Source organism: Pungitius pungitius, chromosome 8, assembly GCF_949316345.1.
Source record: "Pungitius pungitius chromosome 8, fPunPun2.1, whole genome shotgun sequence".
Taxonomy (NCBI): domain Eukaryota; kingdom Metazoa; phylum Chordata; class Actinopteri; order Perciformes; family Gasterosteidae; genus Pungitius; species Pungitius pungitius.
Window position 1 is genome coordinate 6378654 of NC_084907.1, and position 19655 is coordinate 6398308.

At 43.9% G+C, this 19655-nt stretch overlaps 2 protein-coding genes across 2 annotated transcripts; one reads left to right on the top strand and one right to left on the bottom strand.

Moving 5' to 3' along the window:
* Window positions 1-8114, bottom strand: LOC119230005 (protein shisa-5-like). Its single transcript, XM_037490918.2, has 5 exons — window positions 7968-8114; window positions 6980-7118; window positions 6424-6563; window positions 2585-2947; window positions 1-1930 (listed from the first exon to the last, which is right to left on the bottom strand). The coding sequence occupies exons 1-5, from the start codon at window positions 8038-8040 to the stop codon at window positions 1764-1766; spliced, it is 882 nt and encodes a 293-aa protein (XP_037346815.2). The 5' UTR covers window positions 8041-8114; the 3' UTR covers window positions 1-1763.
* Window positions 8115-11783: 3669 nt separating this feature from the next.
* On the top strand, window positions 11784-16949 carry alas1 (aminolevulinate, delta-, synthase 1). Its single transcript, XM_037490915.2, has 11 exons — window positions 11784-11967; window positions 12885-13133; window positions 13295-13477; window positions 13602-13745; window positions 13998-14217; window positions 14679-14863; window positions 15010-15189; window positions 15346-15510; window positions 15900-16168; window positions 16282-16444; window positions 16640-16949. The coding sequence occupies exons 2-11, from the start codon at window positions 12914-12916 to the stop codon at window positions 16798-16800; spliced, it is 1890 nt and encodes a 629-aa protein (XP_037346812.1). The 5' UTR covers window positions 11784-11967; window positions 12885-12913; the 3' UTR covers window positions 16801-16949.
* The last annotated feature ends 2706 nt before the right edge of the window (window positions 16950-19655 follow it).

Consider the following 19655-nt stretch of genomic DNA (forward strand, 5'->3'; position numbering starts at 1 on the left):
AAAAAAAAAAAAAAACAAGAATTAAATCTGTGGTGTCTTTCATAAAGGAAATGGCTATAATCCACACACAAATAACAATAAGAAACACTCCAAATACAATTGTCCTGAAGAAATAACACTGGCTGAAGGACAGAAATAACAGGAAAAATACATTTATAAGGACAGACTTCACACACAAAAGGGCAATCCTACAAAAATTACACTGACAAAAAAGACACGCAAGGACATCTGACCCCTTTCATTATCCGGCATGTCTCACGTCAGCTGACACACTGAAATAAGCCCCCCAGCATGGATGTGACCCAGCGGCATTCGTAAACCGGTGATACTCGCATGTAATAAAACGCAACAATGGATTACATCGGGTACGGTGTTCTCTGACAGAGTGGAACAAGAGGAAGCTTGGAGAGCAGGGTGGCTAGAAAGGTCGTCATCTGAGCGGTGACTGTACGTCTGAGAGCTCAACGGGATCAGAAGCTGTAAAGGCCACTTTAGCAAAAGTCATTGCAGTCCGCAGAAAGCAGAAGTGACAAAGCAGAGCGAGGCGCCTTAGTTTAGTTTCTAGATTATAAAAGTAACCGCCGTGCTGATGCAGTCGAATTAAGGCAATGCTGATGACAATTTCCAGAAAGAAAAAGGGCATCACAAGACAAATGGTAGAATGCTTAAGAATTCAAAATATGAAGTTTAAAAATGTGTAAAATGACATTCAAGTACAAGTAACACAACACTCTGAACTCAAATGTGCACGAGTAACCAGCAAATAAGATCTCGTGCTGTTGTGTATAACATTTTTTTGTTGGATAAAAGAAATGATGTGGCTGAGAAGGCACAATTGTATCTTGCATTTTGTAACATTGTACTTTTTTTCCTTTTTTTTTTTGTTTGGTTGGTTGATTGATTGAACAAAAAAAGAAAATACAAAAAGAATTGGGGGTTTTCATTCAAAGCTGCCGATGCATTTCAGTTGCAATTAATGAAAACAAGCAACAAAGAAAAATTAGACATTTATCTGAGAATTAACTTGCCCTTGCATATGTGAAAACCCCACAAAAAATCAGCCCCCTGTGCCTGTGAGCGAAGGCTTTTCCCCATTGAATTGACATTTCCCTTTTGCAGAAGTATCAAAGAAGCCCCTTTCTAGCAAGACCCATCACACCGTTTGGATTCGATTTGTTTCCAAGTAACAGCGCCCTCATTTTGAAATAAGCTGGCAGAAATAACGGTGGTTGTAGTCGGCGGGACTTACGATCTGCTCCGAAGGTTTACCTCAGGAGACTTGACTGCAATCGCTCGGGAGGAATAACTGAACGGGTCAGGAATGTTCGGCCGTGGCACAGCGTCGACGGGGACCAGGAGGGAGATGTCGAGGCATGTTAAGAAGGCTGCAAAATGTCAAAGCACTTCATCTGCTTTTTTTTTAGAATCAGACTCAGTGGTTCTATGTGTAATTTACCAAGATGGAGACACTAAGAAATATATATATATATAGAAAACAATCTCACCACTAAGTCGATGCGATGCGTTCAGAGAAGTATCAACACTTTGACTCAGCAATCTCCCCGACACAACAGAGACACTACAACATTTATCAACGTGTCATAACATTTCTATATTTAACCACCAGTAACTTTGGAGTCGAGGCGGCTCTGGGGTGTCTCGCATCTCCGAAACTCATTCGGCCAATTTTTGTTTTGTTTTTTTCCGAAAAAATGTTGCGGCATGTTCAGAGTGGCCAAAGAGTGTGGCTGCTGTGTGGCTCCTTATCCAGTAAAGTCCGGGTTGTACGCTGGCTGGGCCAGGTAGTCCTTGTGCGAGGTTGGACCTTGGGGCTGCGGCTGGACAGGGGGCTGCAGAGGGTACGCCGGCTGGCCGGGGCTGAACGCGGCCTGGCTGTAGGGCATCGGGTTGGGAGGGAAGCCGGGACCGGCTGCAGGCGGAAAGACGGAACCAGGCCGTGGCGAATTAGTGGGAGGAACGTGCTTTTTAACAGTAACCACAACTTCAGTTCCCTTCGACAAAGTCAACACAAACGTTTTATTTCTGGGTCGTAAAATCCAGACACCACCCTACGTCATAGCAGCAGCAGTTGTACCACCTACGCTTCCGACTGCAGCTTTTCTGAAGCATCAAAATTACTTAATTGTGGGTTTTTTTTACAGCTACATTATAATGTGTCATCATCCTATGTTGAACTTTTTTTTGTGCTGAGCCGTCCATTCCCTTCAGATCCATTTGAAAAATGTGCCCTCCTTAAAACCTGATCAAAGTACACACAACTAAAATAAATTAGTCGGGAAATGAAGCGTGAGCTTATCTCTATTTTAATTTCACGCATTTAGATTAATCCCTGGGAGAATACTCTGCTGTAATTATCAGAAATAAAAAAAGTTCAGTACGTGCACTAAAGGGGGTTACGTAAAAGGTTCATTTCAAGACCTGATTTGGTTTCATTTTAGTTATAGTTGTTAATTAATCAAACTGATTAGCATTCTATACAAAACATTTATTATTGTTATTTGCTGACAAAATAATACTGCTAGGGCGTAATTAATTGGCTAAGTTATAGAAAATTCCCACTCACTGGCTTCCTGATATGTTGGTGGCGGTCCTGCTACCATTGCTTGTGCAGGGTAGGGGGATGTTGCCATGGGTTGACCCCCGTAGCCCTGGGGCATGGGCTGACCCCCGTAGGCCTGGGGCATCGGCTGGCCCCCGTAGGCCTGGGGCATCGGCTGGCCCCCGTAGCCCTGGGGCACTGGCTGGGCCCCGTAGCCGTGGGGCACTGGCTGGGCCCCGTAGCCCGGCTGCACTTGCGGGGGTTGGTAGACTGGATACTGGGCCCCCTGGTAGGACTGCGGCTGCCCGGGTGTTGCGGTCGACTGCCGCGGGTACTGCTGAGCTGCCGTGGTGATCACTGTGGTGTGGTTGCTGGTGGCTATCACAGCTGGAAGCAAGCAGAGGACAAATACGCATGGGGGTAAATCACAGGTGGAGGGGCACAAACATGCTGAACAATGAAAGAAAGAAAGTAAAAGTAGCCATAAGTGACAAAAGCTGGTCTGGTCTGAACTCATTGGTTATGCTGGTTAACGTGGTACGTGAGATTGCTTTGGCTGGCAAGGTAACAGCAGGTTAGAACGTCCCAAATTGTGCATATGACATGTCACAAGGTTAACCAGCAATCACTTGCAGGGCATAAGCCCCCCCCCCCCCCCCCCCGCTCAAAAGACTGAAAAACAGAATTACAGAAGAGCAGAGCATTTCAACAAAAAAGAGGAAATCTGTTTTTCCACAAAGGAGAAACTCTTTCGTACTCTTTTACCATGACAAACAATAACTTCTGCATTTAGCCAACTGTAAAGAAAGGCAATGAAAAGAACTGGAAAATGGGGCTGGGGGGAATTATGTCTAAAGAAAATGATGTCCTATAATAATATAAAAGCTACTTCATTTGGTGTCACATAACTATTAAGTATAACGGGAAGGATACAGGAACTGTGGTGTAATTTCCACTTGTGTACCAACATGTGTACCAACATGTGTTTCAACAAGCGTTTTAAAAAAACAGTTTCATTTACGCACTAAAAAAAGGTTGCTTCCGAGTGGGCATCCGCCAAAATGCAGCGGAAATCACAACAGTGGTGATCACAAAGTCGCATGAGCGGTGGGGTTTTTGTCCTTTATTCGCTCTGGGTTGTGCCTCTCAGATAAAATACTGTCTGTCCCAACTTAGTGGTGGGGGTTGTTGTAGCTTGAAAGGAAAACCCGTACTCAGGCCTGAACAAGAGCACACCTCCAGTACACGTTATTCAGGTTGCATAAATCCTAACCCAATATTCACACTAATTATTCAGGAAGACAGGAATCTAACATGAGGCAGTACATGCTGGGCTAGTCAGGAAGACAGTTGAAACACTACACCAGGCACACACACATATATACACACACACACAGGATCAAACCACCGTATTTGTGTCCCAGTGTAAAGACAGCAGTGTTTAAAAAACAGAAACATTGAGGAGAGACATATCTGTTTTTGTGCGAGACAGTCACTCGCCCACCATGATTATTTTTTACTAACAAAGTGGGAGTCATCCTGCCCACTTCCTGTCAATGACGTGGGACGGTCTCGAGTTTTTCCCCACCGCGGTTGTCGTGGCAACAATGAGTCACCCGAGGTGGTGGTGCTTCTGACATTCCCGAGAGGGATCCCGACATGCAACAGAAATAAAATACAACCCGGCAAAGCCACATTCCCACTCGGGTTTTAGCCTCTCTCTGCAAGCGCATTGTGTCTGTTTTGCAAAACCTGAAGCAGCGGGCTGAAAAGACCAAACCGACAGGAAGCGCAGGGGCATGTGGCACTGTGAACGAAACTCAGGTGATTTCCTGGAAACACTTAAAAAGGGCTGGACAAGAATATAAATGCAATATCCAGTTTAAGAACAGGGAAGAGCAGAGCAATCTCTCCGTAGGAATATTGAATTGGAGGAGCTACAGCCACCTTGCTGTAGGATCAACTGAGGATCGCACAAAGCCTATTCCGAAATAAGGTGCAGAAATTCACCTGCAAACAGTGTGCAAAGTAGTCTGCCCGGACCACCAAAAGGAAAATATGAAAAAAGCAAATGCAGCCTGATGATGTATATTTGCATCTGTTTAGTTCCCGTTCCTTTCTTCCAACAGTTTCTTGTACTTTTATCAATTACTGTTACATGGAAAAGAAATCACTAATATGACCACAAGTCATAACCCCATAATGTGGATACATCAAGAGTTCAAATTTGATACCAAATACTAACAAAAGTTAGTACAGAAATGATGTTAACACAATCTGTTATGCAAGCCATGTCATATTTAACAAGTGCGTTATTTATATTTTTGAATTGTTTCGGCTCATTTAACACCCCTAATGACTAAACCTGTTAACTTTATGTCAGCTTATTTCCAAAAGCAGGACCTGAATGTGTGCAATGTCAACACTCTTCATGAAGAGATGGCCTTACATTAACCAGGAATGAGCAAATTACAGTTTTTCTGCCCGTCTGTTAATCATTTAGAATACTCAAGACAAAAACGTAATGGGCATAGAATTCCTTACATTAAAATGAACACAAATGAAACCATGCAGGCCGAAGATTGGCTTGCAAACTGGTTTTGGATCGTTTCCAAGGACATGAGACGCACTGTCATCAGACTTACTCTTAAGAAGTTAATGATGGGGGGGCTTTTGCACATGAAGACCGGTTGATTACCATGGTGACGTCGCGTCTCAGAAGCTCGCTGGACTTATGGGAACAAGACAACTATAGCAGTTGAACCCCGGTGTCTGTGATGCCGAGTAGTGTAATATGCTTCAGTTCAGTGAAGCTATACAAAGTACTTTTTAGGATAACTAGACACCCAAAAAGATCAATTAATCTAAATTCAATTACTGCCTAAGTTTGGGTATATGCCGGATTTCTATTATTAATTAGGAATATAATTTGCCTGACTTAAAATAAACTGTAGTGCCCATGTTCTCGCATGCAATAAGATAAAATCTGTCTCTGGCTAAACAGATGCCACTTGTTAATATGGTTAATTCATCGTAGGTTTTGAACTTGGATTTATTGATGTGTTGTCCCTGATGACCACACCGGGCCATCCAAACGGCTCACAGCACATGATGCCCCTAAAAGTCACGTGAAAACCTGCACAGCCTGCCCGAATGATGACAAAGACAAATAAAAGATCCTCTTTGTAACGGTTGGCAGTGACATGTGATTTTGGAAATGTGCAGTGTCTCACTGCCTGTGTTATTAGTAAGAATAAATCACTCCAGTTCACTCCAGAGAACTACTCCGACACACTGAAAACCAAGAGTGTGGCTTCTTCATGACAACAAACAAACCTCAGACTATCTGACGCTGCATTTGATCTACGTCGAGGAGCTCTACAACAATTGCTCCGTACACGAGCAGCTACACGTTGCAGAAGCACGAGGCCGCGTGCTGCAAACACAATACGAACAGGTTCAAGAGTCAACCGCCTTCCTACTCTGTTCCTTTTAGTGCAATATATCCTAACCAATTACTAGTGACCAAACAATGTGTAAAAAAGATTTGAAGCAGGAACCAGTGAACACGGTGGTTGAGGGCAATGCTTGCATAATTTCCCTCAACTACCTTAAGATTCACTTTCTTTTTGCACCCATTTTAGTTTCTGTTCATCAAAAACTGTTGTTTACACCCATTCATGTTGACCTTTGTTTAACTGTTTTATGTAGTTTCAGGATGTGAACTTCAACTTACATGGTCCGCTCATATATGGATATATATATGAGCCCGTATCAGGGCTGAAAAGATGTGATTGGTGCATCCCTAAGCAATAGACGTATTCGATGGAACTGCTGGTGCGGTGTAAAAAGGGGCTACTTACGTCTTGGCTTGCGGCACATCTTGTACAGGCAGCAGCAGGGACAGACACAGCAGCAGATGAAGATGAGGAAAACGATGATTACGCTTACGATACCAAGGACCATGGGCATTGGGGAGGAATAAGAGCTAAAGAGAAAATCACTAAAAAGAGGAAAAAAAGAAAACATCATGAAAAAACAGAACGTGTACTGCCTTTACTTTAATGTTTAAGAATAGTGGACTAATACGTCAATATGTTCATACTTGTACCGTTAGTGATAGAAAATGCTATTAAACACATTTGTCACAACTATGCCCAGTCCAATCATCACAACTGGAAAACACGTAAATACATAAATTTCATTTTAACAAATAATAGATAAGCACCGAGTCGTTCTGCAACTAAATCACACATTTGCTCTGTGCACGTGGTCGTGCACAGGAAGACTCTCCTTCCTGTTGTTGGCGGAATGATTAGAATTATTGCATTTCAGGCTGCATTGACTCTGAAGTTACACAGGGGAGAAAACAATGGGAAATAATCTATCATCTTTTAAATTTTTATTAAAACTATATACCAGTCTTCTTGTGCATCCTCAGTAAACCGTGAGAAACTGTTCGTACAGCAGTATCTGTTCAGGCAAGAACCACAGCAAAATCCTCCTGTGCATCTTTGGAATGGATTGTCATGATAGGCCTTGCAGTCCCTATCCCCTGCTGTAACAGAGAAGACGCATAAAAGCAGACACACATAAGTCACAATACCACTCAAAAACCAGTCTGTAGTGGGGATCAACTGTGTGAGACAGAGGATGGTAACTGGTGGTAATTTAATGAAACCCAATCGTCAAATATTCTCTACTTCTATCTCTGTGGTTATCTGGCAACATGTGGTGTCCGGCATTGCAAAAATATAATACCAGCATTACACAATTTAATAGTCATTAGTTAAAGGTGGCAGCTTTACAATCAAATGTATACAGAATGTAACACGACAGATCTGTAATAAATCCTACACTCAATAAAAGAGTTTTTAAATTATATTATTTTTCTATATAACGTTAGTACTTTGTCCACCTTTAGTTAACGCAGATTGACTTAAGATGTTCATCTTTACAAATACTGCCGTAGGTAATACATTTTTAATGTAAAGACAGCGCATTATTTGAATCTTTATGATTTTAAATATCCATATTATTTGGGACAGTGGCAGCCGAGGCAAAGGTAACATTTAACGTGAGTTAATGTAAACGTGACAGGAAACAACAAAAGCAGTAAATCGAGGGGTTGAGTCGGTGGATCGATGCAACGTTAGTGACCTTCAAATCATAGTATAAGAGCCTCCGAGAACGTTACACTCTTGGTAACCGGTCGGTGATTACCGGGCGCGAGGCTACCGACCCCCCGACACCGCCCCGGATCTCCGGGTGCTCGAGCCCCGCGGTTTCTACCAGCTAAAGTTAGCTAAGCTACCGTCGGGATACCGTGTACGGAAAAAACGTAACAACGCGAGAGACAAAGAAAGAAAAAAAGGGGCCAGTGCCAGTTAAAACAGTGACAACTCACCAGATACACGCGGGGCCAGGGCCACGGACAAAGCGAACACAAAAACAAGACCACCGATCGGGCCCGACGCCATGGCTGCTTTCAAAGACTCCCGGATTCAGGAGACAGAGCGGTGCGCCGCGAAGAAGATCGTCTCCGCAACGCATATGCGTCAATCGGCCGAGGCTCCGCCCATGTTACCGGGGCAATGGGTTTGTCCCCATCCCCGTATCGAAATGGCTGTGTTATTATACAGTTGGAAAAGTAATACATTTTTAAAAAGTAAAATATTAAAAATAGCTTTAGTTGCATTTCCCCAAATAGTTGTCAAAGGAGTGAGTTTAAAAACGTGTAAACCATTTAAACCATTTTTGAACAGGGAACAGAGATCTGGCATAGGGTGTGTGGGTTGTATCAAGTGTAACATTATTATAATATATTTCATGATCCAATATTTAATGTAAGATCACGTGACGCTGTAATTTGGAGCTATACCTAAAGCCCTTCTTCAAGACAGGTCTTCAAATCAGATGTAAGTAAAAAGTTTTGCTTTATAAATGCATATTCCCCCATACCCCACAATTTAAGACTATTTTTATTATAGATTTATCTTTCGTCTCTTATACAAGGGGGACTTCTTCATTCCGAAATGATGCGTGTGCAACAGTTCCAGGTGCTAAATCCAGCCTTTGCCTGATGGGACGTCTCTTCAAACCCTGGAATCAAAGAATCAAACTGCCCAATGACATGCAGAAAACATTTGGCTAATACATTTTAATTTTTTCATTGTCCCATGTGGGCTCCGACAAGACTCGCCCACCACATGCTTCGTGCCTTTAGTGGTCGCTGTGAGTTCAATCCCTAGATGTGGTTGCAGGGGAAGCTGCGGACTGGGCCGGAGACTCCGATTGATGGTGAACATACTGTGAAAGATTGTGGAAGGATGTGCAGCAAGAATACCAAAATACTCTCCTTTCCGAAAAGATATGGTCCCCAAGCCAAGAGGCCAAATCCTGGGCATCGTGGCTCACCATTCTAGTCGGAGGAGGAGATGAAAGATGCAGCAGACCGCTTGAACTGAACATGGCTTTCAACTACTGACCATACAGTACATTTTAACAACGATTTCTTCCTTTTCTGGGAGTGCAGACATCTTTTTAAGGTCGAAAGAGTGTACCTGAACAAGTCAGGGGTAAGACTGTTCAGCTCTAATCTATTTTACTTTCTGCGTCACCCGGCTGCTCCCACTGCCGAGGGCAAGAGGCAGGAGGAGTCTATTCATGAGAAAAGCACATAGAGACCTTCAGGGAAAGATGCTCCCACCTAGGGAGAGCCAAGAGGAGGAGTCTTCAACCTCATCGTCAACGGTCTCTCCCCCCTCCGAGAGGAGGTTACTGTTGGGGGCGTTAGGCACAAATTTAACTGAAACCTGGTTGGACCAAGATAGTGCAGCTGTTCTCATTGAATCTTCAACTCCCCATTTCACTTTCTCACTCAGCATGTGACTCAGCATGTGACCCACCCACAACAAGAGGGCACACCCTGACCCTAATCATCATGCATTCGTCTCCAGTAGACTGGACTATAGTGACGGTGTGTTCAAAGGGTCTGAAAAAAGCCATTCAGACAACTGCAGTTGATTCAGAACACTGCAGCTCAAATAATTGACTGTTGGTTTATAAAGCACTGAATGGTTTAAGGACAAAATACATGTCTGCCCTGCTGCTACCTCACAAATCCCCCTGACCCGTCAGGCTGAGTCCCCCTCGGGCAGGTAAGCTGAGACTCTCAGCAGCTTCAAATTGAGACTGAAGACTTCTCTGCTTGCTGCTGCCTTCAATGGAACCATATTCAGGGGGGAAGAAGATGTTTATTAATGTTCATTTTATCAATTGCAATGCGACTTGTATTCTATTTAAGCTCTTTTATTGTTTTACTGTCTTTTTTTAAATGTTTTAAACTACACTCTTAATTGTTCTTAAATGTCCGTTTCTTCTGCCTCATGTTTTGATGTTTTAATGGTTTTCTGTGCACTTTGAATTGCCTCGTTGTTGAAAATGTGCCATACAAATAAACTTGTGCCACGGAGAAACCAGATGTGCATCTGGCTGCAGGCGGAATTGAGTATTGGGCGTTCTGCTGAGCCACTTCTGTGCTTGAGACACCAAATACACCCCCCCCCCCCGCCCCCTCTGTTTGGATTGTAGCCTGACATCTAAGTTAAGAAAGAAGTCTATAGCTGAGCTGAGATGATAATGCTTGATCCACATGGGCCCTGTTATAGGATTCCCCTTCATGTATAGTTCTGAGAAGATTTCTATGTGAAAGAGTGTTTTTGCTTAAAGACACAAGGACATCAGAGATCACATTGTGAGTTTCCCAATCGGTACATGTGACACATTCAATGTTGATTGTCTTATCTGGACTAAGGGAGATTGGGGGAAGTATTATTTAGAAAATCCCGATCTACAAAATTGTGTTAAATGTATGAGTAAATGTAAAAACATCCATTATGCCTTGAGTCATTGTTGATATGTTCATATTCATTATATCATCTGATTATACATTTTTTGTGATCAACAATTATATACTGTTGGGTAGTTTAATCTATAATAGCATTAGCATAGCATAATATAATTTATTTTCCTTTTGGCCTATAATTCAATCACAACAAATACATCCACTTGTGTCCTAGATGCAAAAAGTCAAACAGGTAAAACTTCATAGCAGCCAATACCGACACTTAAAATGATCTGTAGGGGGCAGCAAAACACAGCGATTATCTTTACTAAGGAGCTAACAATGAAATAGAGATACCACTGTAATATCACATAACATTACATTACATGTCATTTAGCTGACGCTTTTATCCATAGCGACTTACGATAATTGCATTTCAACCATAAGGATACAAACTCAAATAGCAAAGTGCAATTTCATTAAATAAGTAGATTTACAACTTTCTATAGATAAGAGCCATTATAAGTACATTTGAAGTGCTACAAAATATTTGATATAGGATGTTTGCTGCCAAAATGTATGTACTGTATTGTCCTTAATAATTAAACGAATAAGAATAGACCACAAGCCATTATGACAAATACAATATATAACAATTGCAAAAATGACTGATTACTATTCATAAGTCAGAAATTATTTTGGGCTTGTTAACTGAGGTTTAATGTTAATTTAATGCACCTGTAACTAGGTGCACGCTGTTTATGTGGTTTCAAATGTTTGCAACAATGTAGGTCTCAACTTCACGTTTATTTTTCTATTTGTCTGCTAAAGTCACGCAAGCAAATATATGTAATCAACACAACTTGAACTTTTAGACATCGACTATAAGCTGTTTATACTGCAGTCCATATTTAAGGAGCAGCTATGTCTCTTATTTAACACCAGAGGTCACTTGGTCACAGAAATTCGCTCCTTTCACCTCATCACCTGATCCATGAATGTCTTGAGCTCAAGTAAATATTCATGTCATGTACTTCCATTAAAAAAAACATGCCGTGTACCAACGTTTGGCATCCAACCCCTGAAAGAGCAGTTTCAGATGGTCCTGTTGACATAAAAGTGGCAGACATTAATTAATGTCTTTGTGAATTTGCAATCCTGGGAAAATGGCTTGACGTCAATAAACTCAATAATAATGACGTAATGTCCCTCTGAAAACGTATTAAGTATATATATAAACGTCCAATATATACACAGAAAACACATTACAAAACACCAGTTTGATCACATGCATGAGTCACACAGCTGATCGTAAGGAAGAACCTTACGTGTTACATGAAATCTCGCGAGACTTCAGCCATACGAGTCTATAAACCTGTGCTCAACCATGTCCTTTTCGTTCGTCCTCAGTGCAGGATAACGAAGCGGTCCTCTCTCTACCGGCTCCTAAACCGGGTGTTTTAATCAGAGTCTGACTTTAGATCAGGTCCGCTGCTGTCACCCTGACCACCACACGCAAACCGAAAAGCATTACGCCATTGAAGCGACGAGTTTTTATTCGGTAAGTTTCTTATTTGCCTATCGTCATCTTGACTTCTGGATGTAGCCTCTGAGCTAACGTTAGCGACCGTGCTAATGTTAGCTCAGAGGGCAGCCGGCTAAGATCACGAACATTCCCGCTAAGTGTTGAGACTTCGCTGGTCAGGTCTGACATTAGCTACGGTTTATAAATACGCTGTTACCCTAAACGGTTATTGTAATGACAGTCTCACAGGTGACTGGCAGGTCGTGACACTTGCTCTCTCAATGTGTTATAACGTCCAACCCGAAACCCTCTCGGTCGGACTCTTCCCGTAAAACCACTTTACAGGTATCTACACGCTTGGAAATTTGCCCCAGTTTTTGTAAAATTGCTCATCATGGAAGGTTGTCCAGAGGCTTGTGTCAATAACAAATGTTTTTAAAAGTAAAAGCGCCGAATACGAAAAAAATCTTAATCGACACCAGCAATGCTAGTATCAATCGAAACTTTTATTTCAGCCTCAAGGTCTCGATAGGTTAATAACTTTTCTGAAGTAAAGTTTGCGCCTTGTGTACGCAAACTTTTAAATGCGCGGATAAAAGTTTGGGAGCGATTACTCTGTCTAGGAATGTTTAGACACTCGGCCAGGGGAAGGCGTATATGACACAGGCAGTGCTTGGGGTATTTTCCCCTTCTTGCGTAATAGCACTTCAAAATCCGAGGAAAGTGACGTCATTTCAATGGTATTTCCTGCGGGCTCCACAGCGGCCGTTCAGAACCTGCTTATGTTAAACCTATTCCAATGAAATACATTACATCACCATTGTGAGTTGATCGCATTCAAAGAAAATATATTGTGTGTGTGTAATGTGCTTTTAAGCAAACGCCCTGCTAAAAGTTTTTCCTTGCAGTCCGCAGCAGAGGTTTTCAATAACCTTTCAACCGTCTCCTTTTAGACATCTGGACAATCGTCGCCACTGCAGACATGGATGTGATCATGCGTCGCTGTCCATTCCTGGCTCGCGTGCCTCAGGCCTTCTTCCAGCAGTCCAAGAAGTCTATGGTGGTGTACGCCCAGCGATGCCCCCTCATGATGGAGCTGGCCGCAAAACCGATGGCTCCGACAATAGCTCGGGCCCTCTGCTCCTCTGCCTCATCTTCCTCCCCCCACCAGAAGACTGGGGACATCGTGTCTGCTGGTGAAGGTAAGGGTGGCTTTTTCTTTTTAATGCAGTAACCACATTATATAAAGTAAACGACTACCACCCAAGTGACGCAATGGCTGGCAGAATCATTGCAGTGTATGGTATAGTTTGAAGGTGTTAATAATGTATCTAAAGTTGAAACCTCCTTTGTCCACTTGCAGGCCCTAAACAGGATGGGGAGCCTAAGCTGCATGGTGGGCACCCCATGACATCCTCAGGCCAGGTGTCATCCTCCAAATGCCCTTTCCTGGCTGCCGAGATGGGCCAAAAGAACAGCAGCGTGGTCCGCCAAGTCAGCATGGAGTTCGAAGAAGATGTTCAGGAAGTCCGCACGGTCAAGAAAGGTAAGGACTTGTTGGAAAACCGGTTCAGCTTTTGATGAGTCTGGTTGGGCCCGTGTCTTTGTTTATACGTTGATAACATTTCCTTTTTTTTTCTCCCCTCCCCTTCCCGGCTTTCTTTTCGCAGAGCTGTCCCCAGCCCAGCTGAAGCCGTCTCTGGCCAGCGACAGTAAAGGCAGCGGCGAGGAGAGAACTAATCTAATGAGGACCCTCCTGAAACAGAGGCCTAAAGGTGTCTCCCACCTGCTGCAGGACAACTTGCCAGGCAGTTGTACGTTCTATTTGGATGCTATTGCAATTTATTCTCATGGAAAAGGATTTATGCAGAACTGCAGCCTTGTTAAGCAAACACATTGTCCTCACACATTACATCACACTAGCAACCACTTCACCATCCTACTTCTGATTTGCAGTTTGAAGTCTTGAGTAAGGTGTGCTCAGACTTTCATCATGTCAGGGGTTGCTCCAGCCGTCACAATGCAAGGCGTAATTAAGCAAGCGTTATCTTCCTGTTCCGTTGCAGTGTCCCGCTACCAGTACGACGAGTTTTTCGAGAGGAAGATAGAGGAGAAGAAGAGCGACCACACGTATCGCGTGTTCAAGACCGTGAACCGCCTGGCCGAAGAGTTCCCCATGGCCGACAACTTCACCGCCTCTTTAGAGGAGAAGAGTGACGTGTCTGTTTGGTGCAGCAACGACTACCTGGGCATGAGTCGACACCCTCGGGTCGTGCAGTCCATTATGTGAGTGCTGGAGATGTGGTGTGTGTGTGTGTGTGTGTGTGTGTGTTGTAGGAAATAAACACCCCTCAGTCTTTTGGGTATGGTTGTGTTTACATGTAATGAGACAAATATTTTTCTCGGCTGTCCACATCTCACATGGGACGATTTAGCCAAACGGAGAAAGGGGGGAAAAACTCCCAAAAGCTGAGACCCCGCCCATAATCGTAATCAACACCTGGGTGTTCCTGTCGGCGTGGGTCGGCTACGCTACCCTTATCACGTAAACCTCACGGGTCCCAACTAGGTGGGGCCTTTTGTTTTTCCTCCTCTACTTGCATGAGCTTGCCCAGCTCAGGTATCCCCATTGCAGCAGTAACTCCCAGAAACAAGAGGTCACTAACTACAACTCAAATTACATCTTTCCAGCTTTCAGTGTCCCGATGGCACATACAAGTGTTCAAGCTTTCTTCCTCTGTTTTTAGGGAGACTTTACGAAAGCATGGGTCAGGGGCCGGAGGCACCAGAAACATCTCTGGGACCAGTAAGTTCCACGTGGAACTTGAACAAGAACTGGCTGACCTTCACAAGAAGGACGCTGCACTGCTCTTCACCTCCTGCTTTGTCGCCAACGACTCCACCCTCTTCACCCTCGCCAAGATGCTACCGGGTACAAAATAATTTAAAAATATATATATATATATACACGTTCCCATTAAATCCATCGCTCTGGTATGTTTATAAGTCTGTCATTAACACATGGTGTGGTGCTAACTCTCATCGTTGTGTTCCCATTTTTCTACTAAATGGTTTTAGGTTGTGAGATCTACTCTGATGCGGGAAACCACGCCTCAATGATCATGGGTATCAGGAACAGCGGTGCTAAGAAAATTGTTTTCCGCCACAATGACGTGGCCCATCTACGAGAGGTTCTACAGAAGGGAGACCCCACCAAACCGAAGATTGTGGCTTTTGAGACCGTCCATTCCATGGATGGTAAGTTTGGAATTTGTTTTTTAGTTTTTTTTTATCTGGTTGTTGGGTATCTCTGAGCTGGCAGGATTATTGCTTATAGCTACATATTTGCTCCTTCAAGAACAGCCATGTTGATGTAATTTGGCAAATAAATAAACTATTCTTTCTGGAAAACAGGCGCTGTGTGTCCTCTGGAGGAGATGTGCGACCTGGCCCACGAGTTTGGGGCCATCACCTTCGTAGACGAGGTTCACGCCGTGGGCCTGTATGGCGCCAGAGGAGGGGGCATCGGAGACCGGGATGGCATCATGCACAAGATGGATATCATCTCGGGGACATTAGGTGAGCATGTAACCTCTCGTTGAACTAAATACTGATGACTAACTAAGCTGGAGATTTTTGTTTTTTTGTGGTTCTCAAAATCAACCGTCATTTATGTCACACAATACGCCACAGGGCTTAAAGAAGCCAGAGCAGCTCTGTGGTTGCTAGGCGACTGTGGGCTCTTGTAGCGCTCTCATTGAATTACTACCGGGGTCTGTGCATCGCTGTCAAGCATAGAGGAGAATTATTTCCAGCCCCTGTCCTCCTGCTGCTTTCAGAGTGATCTACTTTGTGTTGCATAGACCACAGAGCAGAACGTTGTGACTTTTTAGTGATGCCCTTGCAACAACCTCATGCAAAGAATAACCCCCCCCCCCCCCCCCCCCGTGCGCCATGTCCTCTTCCAGGCAAGGCTTTTGGCTGTGTGGGCGGCTACATCGCAAGCACCGCTTCCCTGGTGGACACGGTGCGCTCCTACGCCGCGGGCTTCATCTTCACCACCTCTCTGCCGCCGATGCTGCTCAACGGCGCCAGGAACTCCATCCAGATCCTCAAAGGGCAGGAGGGCCGCACTCTGCGACGCAAACACCAGCGCAACGTCAAGCTGCTCAGACAGATGCTGATGGACTCGGGGCTGCCAGTGGTGCACTGCCCCAGCCACATCATCCCAATCCGGGTAAATTCCCAAGCAGTCTTTACGCCGCTTTCGCTTGAAATAAGGAGTAGCGAGTAGTCGTGGGCATGTCTCCCATACGGCGCCGTTCTAATCCCGGGCATTTCTGTCTGCAGGTGGCGGACGCGGAGAAAAACACCGAGGTGTGTGACATCATGATGAGTCGCCACAATATTTACGTCCAGGCCATCAACTACCCCACCGTTGCCAGGGGCGACGAGCTCCTGCGTATCGCCCCGACGCCTCACCACTCCCCTGAGATGATGAAATACTTTGTTGGTAAGAGCACAGTAATCTATGTGGTGGATTTCCCCCCTGTTGGGCATGATACTCGGCCTCATTGGAAGGAGGAGGCGTTTTAAGACCAGATTGTGTTAAATACTCTGTTGTCAAGCGTCTGAATAGAATCTGTATGCATGTGGTATCCGACCGTAACTTTTGCTCGGTAACAATCAAACTGTTTTCCCTCCACAGAGAAGCTAGTGGACACATGGAAGGAGGTGGGCCTGCAGGTGAAGCCCCACTCCTCAGCGGAGTGCACCTTCTGCCAGCAGCCGCTGCACTTTGAGGTGATGAGCGACCGTGAAAAGTCTTACTTCAGCGGCCTCAGCCACCCCATCTCAGCCTGCGCGTAACACTACGGTCCTCTGCCGGCTGCAGAGGCCACATACCATTCCAACTGTCACTGTCATAGAATGTATACCCATTGAGAAGTCCTTCTACGCATTATTTAATATATTCTATGTTCTATATGCCCAGAATAAAGTACGAGATTGGAAAGTAAGTCAATGTCTGTTGCATTTTTTTTCTTCATTCAGATGATTGTTTAATAGGGAAGATGCACCCCTGCAAATATAAAACAGTGTGCTAGCTTTCATTCAGAACTTTGGATTATTTGTGTGTGCGCAGCAGTTGTCATTTAAATCAAAATGATTGGGTTGCGGGGTTAAGATTGCTGTACTAGCCACAGCCATAATAATTACACCATACATAATAGGGGAATGATGCTGAACGGAGCAGTTTGTTTGCTGAACAGCGTGAACTGACACTTGAAGCAAACATTTGGTCACCTGCCTATGCTCCTCCGATAGACTGGCTCACAGCTGTTTCTGACTCAGCGAATGACAAAGAAGGAATCTTGGAGCTGATCTTTAGAATGCATTTTAACCTTTCATCCACTAGCCTCCTCGTGCTAAATATAGGACAATAAATGTTTTCCTGATAAATACAAAGAACGAATTAGTCTTTTAAGTGGAACTGTTTTTTTTTTTCTTCTGACATCTGGCTTCTACTGCTGCTCTTTGTCGAGGTTTTTCGGGAGACGTATTGTCAAGTCCACAGAAGATAAACACATAATGACATAATGACATGTCGAAGATGTGGAATTGGAACCTTTTGATTGCCTGAAAATCAATGTAGCAGCAGGAGGAGGATTTCACTGTTAAGTCGTGTGTGTGTGTGTGTGTGTGTGTGTGAGGTCAACCTATCCCCATGTCCCTGTAAATTCAGACGGAGATGACATAAATGTTGCCATGAAACCTGAGGTGACCCAGATCCACAAAGTTCAATCAAAATGCTCTAAACCATACAAGCGCACATTTTCAAAGATCCGCATAAGCCTCAGAGCTCAACATGGACGGCTCATGTTCGCTGGGTTTCACAGAGCCGAGATGAAAACACAGCGACAGACTCACAAACATGTCTTACGACACAGTTTGGATCCGTCTGTTGTAATCAATTGAACTAAAACCTGATGCTTATTTGTGAGCACTGAGGAAACCTATGGCTGAAATGCTTCAGAACCCGTCAAACCCGAAGCCATTTCTTGTTCCTGGATAAGTGGGAGCCTTACGTTGCTGTGACGCATCTGACCGCCGGTTTCGTTTGACTGTTTCCCCACGAGTCAGGTGTCGTAAAGGCCACCGTTGTGTCAGAAGAGCCAGCGCTGCGAAAATGGAAGTGAGAAATGTTTGCAGCTGTTCCACAGAACTGATGTTGTATCTGCTTCTTGTTGGTTCCTCAAAAAACTGGATGGATGAACTGGGTCATCACACAAACGTTATACCACGGCACAAACACAATGTGCTCATGTTATGAAAAGCAATATTTCTAGGAACTATATTAGAATTGTAAAATTGTATAGACAATGTATGGCCAAAAATAGGACAGGAAGATATACATATGTATTTACAGTGGTAATTACAGTTTCATTTTGACTCCATTTATTTAAGTTTTGGTCAACTTTTGTAAATCCCCAACTTGCATGACTTGAATAACCTGAAAGGGAAATGTAAAACACTGCAGTTGTAGCAGCACAAAGCCCTTTAGAAGTCGTCTGCAGACCTGTGAGAAACACACACAACACATGGCTTTGTTCGGGTGAAATCTCTGTCCGTTGTCATCGCGTGTCTGCGCGGCTGATTAAGACAGCATTATATTTCAAAGTTTCACACATTCCTCTGTGATTTCAGCTCGATGCAGCTGGGTTTTGAAAACAATAAATCCCTTATTAGGGGGGGGGGGGGGGGGGTCGCAGCGTCATCCTTCGTCGTTTGTCTTCTCCGAAATGAGACGTGATCGTTTGACTTTGGGAGAAGCGGGAGTGGACGGAGACTAAAAACCCGGAAAAAAAGACAACGTGACGCGCAGGCCCGAGACTCGGCGTCGTCTCTCCTTTCCGCGTTTGAATGCGATATTAGTTGGAGCGTTTATCAAAATTGTTATTGTAATAGTCATTCTAATTGATGTTTAGGTGGTCTTTGATACTGAGCTCATTATCTTGCAGCTGCCATCATGGTCCTGAATACTGCAGGTCCTTGGGGCCTCCAGGAATGTGGCCATGGGACTCTGCCGCGGTTTTTGGCTTGTTTAAAAGGCCAATAGTGCACGAGTCTGCATGAATCGCGTTCAAAATGTGCCCGTAGGTCTTTCTTAGGCCTGAGTCTGGATGAACATACTGAGTTAATGTGAATTCTGCCTAGCAGTCATTGTGCTTGAGGCCACGTTGTGTTTGTCTAAGGACTCTGTGTTCTGCTCACTGAGCTCATGAAGTTTAGAAATCAATCACAATCAATCAAATCACAAATGAGAAGTCGGTAAGCTTGCTAAATTCCCATTGACTCTCTCAATATTGAAGGTTGACAGGGGGACCTTTGAGTCACGCTGCTTTTGCAGATGTATTGACACTCAGCACCAAGGACATGGGGTGATTGCACTGGCAATTACACAACTCATTCTGTTGGGGTGAAAAATATCAGAGGAGAAAAGCATTCTCTACTCACCATCGCAACAAAATATGAAGAAATAATGATAATTCTCCAGGGACCATAACAATAATAGTAAAATAAAAATATCTGTTGAAGTATTCTAAAAAATGACAAATGACTAAATAGACAAATCCCTGCTGAGTTTGAGTTAGATAAATACTGCAGGTTTATTTGTTTTGGACTTAATATTTGATTGTGCAGTGGGCAGTTTCACCTCTTACAGA